The sequence below is a fragment of the Alosa alosa genome, chromosome 15 (assembly GCF_017589495.1).
Source record: "Alosa alosa isolate M-15738 ecotype Scorff River chromosome 15, AALO_Geno_1.1, whole genome shotgun sequence".
Taxonomy (NCBI): domain Eukaryota; kingdom Metazoa; phylum Chordata; class Actinopteri; order Clupeiformes; family Clupeidae; genus Alosa; species Alosa alosa.
Genome location: NC_063203.1, coordinates 12724834 through 12737162, shown reverse-complemented (window position 1 = coordinate 12737162; position 12329 = coordinate 12724834). Strand labels below are relative to the sequence as shown.

The window sequence follows — 12329 nt, the reverse complement described above, 5'->3', positions numbered from 1 at the left end:
CAGCAGAGAAAACATATGAGCAAAGTAAGGCTGCATATGACCTGATTACACTGCTGACAGTGTTGGACTCTATACAAAACCCCACACGAACATATGAGCGTCTGTGATGAAAATAAAATGAAAAAGGAGAGAAAATGGATAGATGGAGAGGGGAGAAAAAAACATGTATGGTGTATTTTGCCCCAGGCGAAGATCAAACCCACCACATTTTCATTGACAGGCTTGCACTGAAATCACAATGTTTAATACCCTCCCGGCCACTAGATAGGATGCCAGCGTGCTTTCTGACAGCTGAGAGGCGCAGCAGTGAGGCCCCGAAAGGCTTCCCTCTGCCACACATGATAACTGAGCTTATGAGCATCCACATTTTTGGGCAGGCAGCCAGCCAGCCAGCCATATACCTCCTTCCAAGTATGTATTGACGCAGACCACACCTGAGAAATCAGGTCAATTGTTATTCCAAACCCTGTAAATTTTGGTCAATCCTCCAAGATAAATTGACTTTTGATGTTTCACTTTTATCTGTCTAATCACACGACTGACCAACAAAAGTTCTCTTTTAGCAAATGTTCGCATGCACAAAAATGGCTGCACAACTTGATATTCTGCCTTCATAAATAAAATTACACCGAATGATGCACAACAACATGGTGTGGTAAGAACTGTATCTAAGTCTGTAGGAACATGTTGTCAATTTTAGTATACTAATGTGGAGATACTTTGTTGTATTTGGGCTTGCATACACAAGCTTAATAAATCCCAAACTGCATATGCAGTGATATGAACCATACCTAAAGCATCATGCCTGTCATCTCTATAAAACTGACTACCATCTGTTGTGACATGTCAACATTGATTATTTATTTCAGTGTTACAGATTTTGACAGTGGTTTTCAAAGAGCTCAATATCCATCCAAGCATCTGAGAATTCTTTGTACAGACACTCACCATGATGACAGGACAGACACAGGAAGGATGACTGAACCTATATTTTCCTCTGTGTAATTAGAGAATAGCGGATTGTAAATTGCTACAAAGACGCAAAGAAGTTAGATTTTTATTATGCAGGCTGCTTCTGCCTCAAAGAGGTCTAAGGGAGAAACTCTGAGACGTATCTGAGGCATTTTAAAATTCATATTTCAAAACTGCAAGTGCACACACAGTAAATAAATAATTTGATCCTATCCTGGAATATAAACATCACTGCTGCAGCAAAGAGGTTCCCTACACTGAGTGAGATCATTCCATTACAAAAACTCTGACTTTAACCTAACCTGACACTGTTGTTGTGTTGGTCGCAGTGAAAATGGAAGAATCAGTGAGGACATACATGTACTAAGTTGTTTTGATTCTCATTGGGAACAAAATAAGCCCTCTTTAATTTATTCTTTGGACACATTATATTGGTAAATATTTTCAGGCATCTTTTTTTCTGGGGGTTGTGCACACAATGAGTATAGCAGCACTATGGGTGACAACCCAGTCAAAATGCAAATTAGTGGTGGAATTTTGATATTCTTGTTTGGATGAAGAGACTTTGTACTCAATGCATAGCAATAGCAGGCTAATTCCCCAACATTAGGCCCATAAAAGCTTTTGGTCCTTCATGTTCAAGTTTACACTAATGTATTCAGAAATATTTATATATACTTTCCTAAAAATTTCAACTTTTCTGAATACATTAGTGTGTATAAACATAATAATTTAAATACTGGATGGTAAATTCCACGCTATGTCTCATAACGCTCTATGTAAAAGTAGGCTATTTCTCACTATGCTTTAATCTGACAAGATAAAGACAAATAATCAGATAAACACTACCAAGGCACCCCTTAAACAAGATATGCCATTAGTCATGGTTATTGAAAGAATTAAATCCTATATATATATATTTCCTTAATCCCTACATTTGATCTAATTGGACTACTTCCAAACTCAGTCTGATGCAATGCGAGCCAAGAAGTTATCTGAGGACTTTGAAAGTGTGTTCTTTCAAAAAAAAAAGCTGATATGGTATAAAATATATCAGGCTTATCAGATACACCAGTTCAACCTCAAGCCTTCAGACTCCCCTGAGGTGTGTATTTGTGAAATATTTATGGATATTCTCATCCGATCATATTTGGGGAGTACGAAAACAGAGTGTAGCCTACTCAGCAATAAGGCAGGACATGAAAGACAAACTAACAAATTACTAATTAAAAAAATAACACATTAATCACAATAGCATGCACTCCATTACATTTATTTTTACAATATCATAAAGACCTGAGGTTTTCTACATTTGTGGGAAATTGCTTTACAGTGATAGGCTATAAAAGTGGGTGTATCTCATGAATAAGGTAAACTATTTCAAAACCTTGTTTTGACTTTGGACAGTGCTTAAATCAATGCTGTATCAGTTTGATTAGATCCTTTGCCAAATTTTGGGATCAAAGAACATTATCTCAGTCAATGCTTTTAAACAGCTGTTACCCTGTGAGACTACCACTAAAGCAGACAACATATCAAATACTGAATAAGCCAACAGAAAAGAAAACACAAGGTTAAAGGCTTTTCAGGCTTCTGTTTACCATTTCATACATATAACTAAAAGCAGAGGTTGTATTAGTTAATATTTTAAAGCTTTTGAGAACACAATTAAAGGTTTGACAAGTGCTAGAAACAAAATTCTAGAAAGCAGAATAGGCTATATAAGAATGTGAATGCAATGTGAATGTGACAGCACAAAATAACATAGGTTATATCTTTGTCTGTTCTGACAGAGATACAGACAAGTAGTTGGTTATCCATGCAATCCTAATAAAAGGCACATTGTAATACACTTATTAGGCATGTGTACTGTGACTACAGTATTGTCTCTATGTTTAATTAAATTAATCTCACATCACAATTAGGCCTAAAGAGGAAACTTTAAACAGATGGCAATAACAACATTGGAATATACACATTGAAATATTTACGTTGGGTCATACTGTATTTTGTCCTGTTGGAACGACCTGTTCTTGGAGGTAGCCTATATTGCATTTAGGATGCACCTCGTGTTCGATGCGCCAGAAAGTTTCCTGCTCTGCTCAAACTGGGAACATATGGGGAGAATTCTCAGAGGGGTAGATCAGGGGTTCCCAAACTTTTCCACGACAAGGCCCCCCAAATACCACTAGGTTCTGGCCAAGGACCCCCTTGATGTGTTATTAAACCCATCGACAATACTACAGCAAATGTAAAAATACATTAAGCTAATCCTAATAATTATTTTAGCCGCAAACACTTTGCGATGGAGCATACAGTGTGTAAAAATTGCATTTGGGGCTTTCTGCTATATGAGAGCTATCATTCTACTATTATTCCCAGTCATTATCATAGAAAATATAATGTTTAGATATGCAACAAATTATTATAATGGCATTGTATAACAACCCTCATAGTAATATGTATATTTTACATTTGTAATTTGTAAAACAAATGTATTTATTTGTTGCTTTTATTTTTCCTTCCAACTTGCTGAGGCCCCCCTGGCACCCCCTCGAGGCCCCCGGCACCCACTTTGAAAACCACTGGGGTAGATTATGCCAGACCTCAGTGTATCATAGGGAAAGTGGGGGCTTAGCCTTTATGGAGCAGATGCACCCTCTCGGATATAGAGACTTTCATTGCCAGTGTCAATATGACAGGCTTTGTAGCCTATAGCCTAACTTCAAAATGCCCGTTCTGCCTTATAAGTAGGATATATAATTTTCATTAGGCTGCGACCATACACAAAAAGCTAACCTCCACTGGCATAGGCCTAGGCTACTTATATTTTAAATATGCTTAATAGTAGTAGGCCTAGTGATGTATAAAAAACGTCAATTCTATATTTCATAGGCTTTTATCATAAGCAGTTTCACTATTTTAAAGGAACTCCTGACATGTGCTACAGCATCGGTCTTCAACATTTCTCATGCAGAATGATTTATGATTCTAGGATCCCTCCTTCCACCAAACGCTTCCGCAGTCACCTTAAAGAGATATTCAGAGTCATGTCTACCGTCACAAAGAAATCCGAATGGCACGTCCGCTACTTTGATGGGCAGAGCAAGATAAAGTGTCCCTGATTCGCCCCCGTCCTCTCATGAATCGCAGAACATCTGCATGCACATAGAAGTGGACATATATTTACTCTCTGGCGCCTGTGAGCATCGGTAGTCGATTGCTCTGGACTGATTCGAACATGGCTGATGCTGAGGATAATGTTTCAATTCCCGAGTTCAACAACCTTCTCCAAATGGACCCCTACCTCAAACCATACGAAAAGGACTTCAAGAGGAGGTAATTTACGCTTTCCGATGCAAAAAGTCTGCCCTCGCTTACACAATAGACTAGTCTACGCCCCATGTCTTCAATGTGAACACTGTCACTGAGTGACGCACGTCTCCATGTACAATACATACCATATTTTAACATCTGACAGATTGTGTAGGGGACTGTGCTGGCTAATAAAGCAAGTCGCGCTAACTTGCAACTGAAGCTAGCAAACCCGGTAGGCTATTGCCTGTCTGTCTGTCTTCTGTCAGTCGGTGGGTAGCTACTTAGCATCAATTGAGTCTGTCTAAAGAACAGACTCCCCGGCGAATGAATAAAACATCACTGAACACCACAACATCTGCAGTTAATGCCCTGACTTTGGTCATAATGTAGTCTAATGCTCCACATCGAGAAATGCCAATGTTCTATTTCTGTCCCAACACCTCAAGGTTAAGGGAACAACGTTGCAACAATTTGTTTCCTGGCCATCTATCCATAGTGTCCGAATGTCTGGCGTCCAATGTTAAAAACAACATCTATCTAAAATGCAGTGAAAAAATACGCAGATAGCATATTCTGCTTAGCCTATTTCCTGAACCAGTTTTGCGGTGAGCGCGTGCATTTTGACACACACTAGCCTACCTATCCTATTGTTTGACAGTTGAGTAAGTGACGCCCCTCAGCGTCCAGCGCGCGACTCGAATAGCCTGACATTAGGAACATTGCTATATTTAGCATGGTCAAATACATTGTAGCTGTTGCTGGCATGATCACCCAAGTAAAGTCATTATTGTAGCCTTTGCTCTAATCGAATGTCAGACAAGAAAGTGCAGGGTAGGTTATTATGCATGTATACTGTGCAGGCAAAGGCTACTTGAGGAATTGCAGTCACTTTGCCAGAATGCTTTAAGTTTTTAACTACCAGAATTATGCAAACAACATCTTCCTGTGAGAATTCATAAGTGTATTCTTCAAAGCTGTCAGTGTATTCTAGTTTACAAAATCGGCTATGAAGGTTTGAGTGGGAGTGAATCAGACTAATTGTCAATATTTATTCTTTGCTGTTCATAGCCTCATTTAGGTGTGAGTCTATTTCTTTGTAGGCCTACATTGTGCAAGCCCACTTAGCCTACTTTATAGGCCTGTATACCACAATTCCTTTATGCTGCCCGTTTTAATTGCAAAAAGCACCCAGTTAAGCAAGCACTTTTTCATAGTAGGGCCTATGCTCTTATAAGCTACAGTAGGACTTCATCTTCAAATTCCTTTCCATAGTCATGTGAAGGAAAGATAAAGACACATGTTCTCAGTGGCCATCCAGGGAATGCACTATTCTCTGCTCCTAGCTGGATGAAACTTCCCTTTGTAATGTAAGAAAAGCTCTCACAGCCCAACATTGCCAACTATTTTAAGACCACTCAGCATACAAGCAAGCTTTTATCAGTGCCTGGTCAGCGCCTGGTCAACAGATCTGTTGGTGAAGTTCGCAAGGTTTTGTCATGCCTTTTTGGTAGTTGGTAGCTAACAGTAATTTTCAGATCAAAATGTCTTAAATGGCCTGTGAGAACTCCTAAGTATGTTCACTATGCATGGCATCTGCTACTTGCGCCATGACATTTGGCAAGAAAAAAAGCCATTCTGTTCCCACACGCCAAGTGCATGGTCACCGGCCTTATTCTGTTACAGATATCATGTAGGCCTAGTGGCTAGAGGAAGCCAGCATTGCACCACATCCCATCCAACTGTCAAATGTGTCAGGTCAAATCCGCAACAGAGCAAGTAGACCAAAATCATGTGACCTTCATGATTTTCACGTTTAAACCCTAGTCTTTGATGAATAATCCCTTTTATGGCACATATGTAACATCATGCTATCGTTCGGTGTAATATTTGAATGTACGTGAAATGCATCCATTAAGAGCCTCCCCCTGTGTATCATGTTACAAATTGCACAGCTCTTTTACTCCAGCAGAAGTAATAACATCTGAAAATGGTAAATCCCAGGTTTCTAGACTATTTAAATACTCCCGGGATGCGGGGCTAATTCGGACTGAATCCATTCAAGCAAGATTTTATTTTTTCCCCCCTCTATTTTATTTGAATAATGGAACTCAGCATGAAAGACTCACAAGATATTACTTTCATCCCATACAGTTTCATTTTCCTGGGAACTTGGGCTTTTGAAAGGTAGAGGCCAGGAGGTGTGTGTATGTGTGTGTGTGTGTCTGTGTGTGTCTGTGTGTCTGTGTGTGTGTGTGTGTGTGTGTGTGTGTGTGTGTGTGTGTGTGTGTGTGTGTGTGTGTGTGTGTGTGTGTGTGTGTGTGTGTGTCTTTGTGTGTGTGTGTGCAGCGCGTGTGTGTGCACATGCTGTTTTTTTGTGCTGTTTGTGTAAAAGAGCTGCCGGTTTAGCGGGAATGAGGTGATCCCAGTTGGTGCTGGGGTCTATTGTGGTGAACTGGCTCTTTTTTTGACCTCCCTCCCGAGTGAGCTGGTCCACGACCTCACGCTGTAGTAAATAGATTAAAATAGCAGAGGGTATGTGAGGTCTTGAGAGTTGCTCAGGGACAGACGGTAATCATTTACCTCTGGCATCAGGCCAGGGAGTCCACCTCACAGAAGTAGACCATCTAATGTGTCCCCATGTTACATTTCACTAAAAACTACTTTCAGGTCATTTGCAAGCTGGAGGATAACATGATAACATACTTATCATGCTTTTTCATCATTTCATACATGAAGATGGACAGAATATTGTTTGCATAACAAATGCAGTAATTGTTTAATGTGATGATTTCTCATTAATGTGATGAGTTCTCCATTTCCTTCGAATCACTCATGAATGTTGATTTTCTATCCTGATGTTGAAGAATATGTGAGCTTTGTAATTCGGCGTGTAGCAGAAGAAGGGTCCGTGTGAAACGTGGCAAATCATCTGCGCCACTTGTGTTACTTTGGCTGTTGTAGGAGGAAGTAAAGTCATCCTTATTTAGGTACAGCTGATCAGAAATCACAGGTGACCTCATCAGAAATATATTCATCTTGTTTCCTCTGACTGAGCATGCCTCAAAGGAAGGATTCAGTTTGGCTGAGCTTGCAGCTGAAATTTGAATTCTGATTATGTGTATTGATTTCTCGAAAGGAGGATGTCTGTCTTGCCTCTATGATGTAATTTCAAGTGAGCATTACTGAATCTACTTCTAATTTAAAGCTCAGTGACATATTACAGCTCATTATACCCCAAGTGTGCTTAGTTGGAAATTTCAACAGCTCACAAAGAATACTCACATGATGAAAAAGGCCTACATTGAGAATATGACCTGTATATCACGGATACAAATATTCACAGCATACTGTAAATGGTTTGGTAAGATTGCAAGCCTGGCTTTGTTACTCACAGGTGCTACACCAATGATACAATGTTCCATTATGGAAGTGTTTGAAATGACTGTCCTAGTGATGCGAGAGAGAGCCTCCCTCAGGTTCTTTGAAAGTGTTAAACCCCCAGAACTAAATCCCAGGGTTACATTTGCCTGGATCAGAAGTTTTACCTCACCTCAACCCCGTGCTTGGTGTTGTGGGTATTATTGATTGTACTTTTAGCTTTGAACTTGTTGTCTCTCTGAATTTAGCACAGTTTTGTAACAAAATAAAGACGGGTGTTTGTGAGGTGCAAGTGAGCATACGTGCAAGAGTTTAGAATTTAAAGATGGATTCTGTTTTGTTACCAGGTAGGCTGAGGGTGAGGGTGTTGATGTTTGGAGTTTCACCAGGCTAACTATTTTGAGGAAAGCAGACCAAATTGCACTTTTTGTGAAACAGGGTGTGTGTGTGTGTGTGTGTGTGTGTGTGAGAGAGAGTGTGTGTGTGTGTATGTGTGTGTGTGTGTGTGTGTGTGTGTGTGTGTGTGTGTGTGTGTGTGTGAGAGAGAGAGAGTCTGTGTGTGTGTGTGTGTGTGTGTGCGTGTGTGTGTGGAGATGGGGTGGGGATAGGGTTGGGTTGGGGGAAGAGAAATGATATCACACAGAATCAGCAGCACAAGTCACGATGAGCGCACAGCCTGTGTCTCACAATAGTAAGTCAGTGGGAGTATAGTGCATCACAAGTGCAGTACACTTGTCTAGTGGCAGTGTATATATGGGTCTCGGGGCACTAAGATGTAAATAGCTTATAAATACTCTATAAGTTATTCTTATTATTCTATTCTTATTAAATTATTTCATTAACCAATGCATACTCACTGTAATGTTTGGAAACGGCACCTGTTATCTCAAACCAAGATACCAAACACAACCCTTATCTCAATCCAGACCTGTTCTCTGTAGATAGTATCATAACAGGCATACTGTACCACTACAAAACATACTTCTGGGGGCATTCTAGGTAACAAACTTGGCTACTGTAACTCAAAGTACAACCCCAAATCAGAAAAGGTTGGGACGCAAATAAATAACAGAATGTGATAATATACAAGTCTTGTGAACCCATATTTAGCCACAAAAAGGACATAGACAACATATCGAATGTTGAAAATGGAAATTTGGTCTATTTCATGGAAAATATATGTTCTTTTTGAATTTGATGCAAGCAACATGTTTCAAAAAAAGTTGGGACAGGGAATGTTTACCACTGTGCTGCGTCACCTCTTCTTTCAACAAAATTCTGTAAATGTTTAGGAACTGAGGAGACCAGTTGCTAGAGTTTTGAGAATAAAAGTTGTCCCACTACTTCCCGATTTCAGTTGCTCAACAGTATGGGGTATTCTTAGAGTCATGTTTGTCATTCTATTATGCACCTATTTTGACAAATCTGGACTGCAGACAGGCAATTTTAGTACCTGGACTATTCCTCTATGGATATATGCTGTTTAAATATGTGCAGAATTAATTTTGGCAGTTTTTCTGAAGTATTCAAGGTCTTCCCTTGAAAATATATTACCTGGATAGCAGTATATGTTGGTCAAAACCTGTATACATCATTCAGAATTGATTGTGCTTTGCTAGATGTGCAAGATACCCATGCTGTAGGCACTAAAGCACCTCCACACCGTCATGGATGTTGGGTTTCGAACTGAGCACTAAACAAGTTGGATAGGTTGGATACTTGGATAATCCCTCTCCTCTTTAGCCCAGATGAGTCCATGATTTCCAAAAAGAATGTCATATTTTGATTGGTCTAACCACAGGACCTTTTTCTACATTGCCTCAGTCCATTTTAAGCAAGCTCAGGATTCTGGATTCTCTGAATGTTTTAATTATATTATGTCCTGTAGATGATGAACTCCCCAAATACTTCACAATTTCATGTTAAGAAGCATTAAAATGACATTGTTTCATCATTTGTACACATATGTTTACTTTTTGCAACTAAATATGAGTTTAAGAGATTTGCAGATTATTACATTCTGTTTTTATTTGCATTTTACACAACGTCCCAACTTTTTCTGATTTGGGGTTGTAGTAAATCCCATAGAAGATCTCTCTGGCTTTGCTTTGTTAGGAGAATGAAACCCTATACCCTGACCTAACTGATTGCAATGCAAGTGACTGTAATGTCAAAATCAAAATTTCAACAAGAATGTCCCAACTAGCTGGAGGCCAAGCAGTGCTGTTTCGAGAGCTGACCTATGCTCTGTAAATGGTACTGTACTCCTACAAAGCATACTCCTACTTTCTCCCTGACAAATATAGTTCCTAAAATGTGCTACAGTACATGGTTTTGTCTCAGTTACATCACAGATGAACTGTTGGCACAGGTAAACCTTTTTTTAGCTACAGTAAAAGCATGATTTTCTTGCAACTGCTAAAAAATTTGATCCAATGTGCCTATACCAGGAACTCAAGTAAAAATCATTAAATTACTTTTTTTTTTATTCGAATACTTGTCATTGTCATGAATACAACCAAACAGAGGTAATAGTCAAGGTGAACTAGGTCTGGAGTCAAAAGTCATTGGACCTTACATACAATACAATTTAATGCAGAAAATCAATGAAATGTCCTGGGGCACCATATAAATGCTTCATTTCCATAGGGGCAATTAATTAGAATTTGACGAGGTCTCAAGGGTGTTTGGAGGTATGACCTTTGGCGACCTTGTGCCCCTCCCAACACTACATGTTACTCCAAGTTCAACAACTTGTTGCAAACAGTGATTGGAATTATTTCTTTTAGTTACCACCTGTAAAGACCTTTGAAACATTTGTTATGATTTTTAAACCTTTTCATGAAATTATGTTTCTGCAACAAAACCGTATCTGCAGCCATAACCGTAATAGGTACAGACACCAAATGTTCACCTTATGTCCCAAATCAGTGCATGATCTCAAGAAATGACCAAATTCCGTCCATAGGGGGCACTATAATAAGCAAATTTACATTTTTACTCACATCTCTGGAATCGTATGGAATTTTTGACATTCTTTTCATTTGTTCCTTTAGATCCCCTGCATCCAATAAACCCAGCCACACCCATTTCCATCATCCACATTTTCACACCATTTTCCAAAATGAGACTAATCTATCTCCTCCTGGACCATTGATCCAATTCCTACGAAATTACACATCATCTTCAGTCCAAGCTGAACAGGTTGCCTTTTTTATTTTTGATTCGTCGCTTCGTCTGAAAGTTACGCATCAATCCACTTTTGGGATGTGGCCTATTCTATTACCTATATCGTATCTTGTAAAGGTCCAATCCTTTTCAAACTTGGTACACAGAATTAATACTACATCTTCTGGATGCACACCAAATTCCGTACAATTTGGTCAATAGGGGGCAATTACAGCCCCCACCTTCATTCTGCTAAAGGGCACTTCTTGCCATTTTGCTTGGACCCCAACAATCACCGCTTGCGGTTATATTTGCTATTGTCTAAATCTTTTATTATAGAGTTAGCATTATATAGCATTTCATCTGATGGTGAGGGAAACAAGTGCTTGTGGTTTGAAGTAGTGTTTTTGAGGTTTGGGTTTGTGTTTTCAAAAACTGTATTTGTGCTTAGTTATGGGTATAGACAGGTGGGGCACAACTATATAATAGCCTTTTTTTACTGGGGCAGGTGAAGCTGGCAATTCTTAGATCCTATTCTAAGAAAAACGATGGTCACGATGTTGCTATGACATCTATGTTTTAATCTTTGGAGGCAACAAGAATAGTCATAAAGTAAACTTTCTCCATGCTAACTGAGAATGTGACTCGGTTCAGTGTCAAGTTAACAAGGGATTAATTTCTATAAATGATTGTGTGAGGTTAGTCTTCAACTGGTGAAATGGACTGAACTTTCCTCCCAATATTTTTTTCAGTGGTTTTCAAATGAGGTTTTAAATTAAGGGTTTTAAAAGTCAAAGTCAATGTAGACTTATTGGGGCTATAATGAGTGTAACTAAACATTTAGTTATTTATTTTCAATAATGCCTTTATTATAAAAAAAATATAATTAAATGTTTATAAAAGTGAGTTAAAAAGGGTTGTTTTTATGTGCTTAGAAAAATTATTCTACATATTCTTCAATGTCTGACTTTCTTTGACCTTTTGCTTGGAGACTGGTCAGTACAGTAGATCCTCTGGCCCATTGGAAATGGATTCAAGTCAGTGAGGTCATAATACTTATTTTAAGCATCATGTGTGGCAAGCCAAGATGCTCTTGTTTTCTAATTTGTGTTCCCAGCCTGTTCTGCATCGCCAGAAGGTTCCGTTTTATATTAGGAAAGATCAACCCTGTTCTTACATTGAGGTTACTGATAATATTAGGCCTACAGGATCTGAGAATTGTCATGTTATATTTTGGAGATATGAGAGTTAATGGGAGTATATGAGGTTTACAGATATGTATTATATGTTGATAATATAAATGTATCTCACAGCTGATTTGTAGAGAGATGTTGTGTTGGTAGGTTGTGTGTTTATTAGAGTGGCTTTGTCGAATGTTTACATTTTGATTGCGTGAATGTGGTTTGTTAATGTATTGTGTGTGTACTATGGTGACCATGCATGTGGATAACTGATAGCTGAAAGACGGAGGTTTGGCATAGCATGTGTATTTT

At 38.9% G+C, this 12329-nt stretch overlaps 1 protein-coding gene across 1 annotated transcript in view; it reads left to right on the top strand.

Moving 5' to 3' along the window:
- The first annotated feature begins 4010 nt into the window (after window positions 1-4010).
- Window positions 4011-12329, top strand: part of gbe1b (glucan (1,4-alpha-), branching enzyme 1b) — a 102510-nt gene continuing 94191 nt past the window's right edge. The window contains exon 1 of the mRNA XM_048264580.1: window positions 4011-4311. Within this exon, the coding sequence (XP_048120537.1) occupies window positions 4214-4311 (98 nt within the window). The 5' untranslated portion in view covers window positions 4011-4213. The remainder of the gene's footprint in view (window positions 4312-12329) is intronic.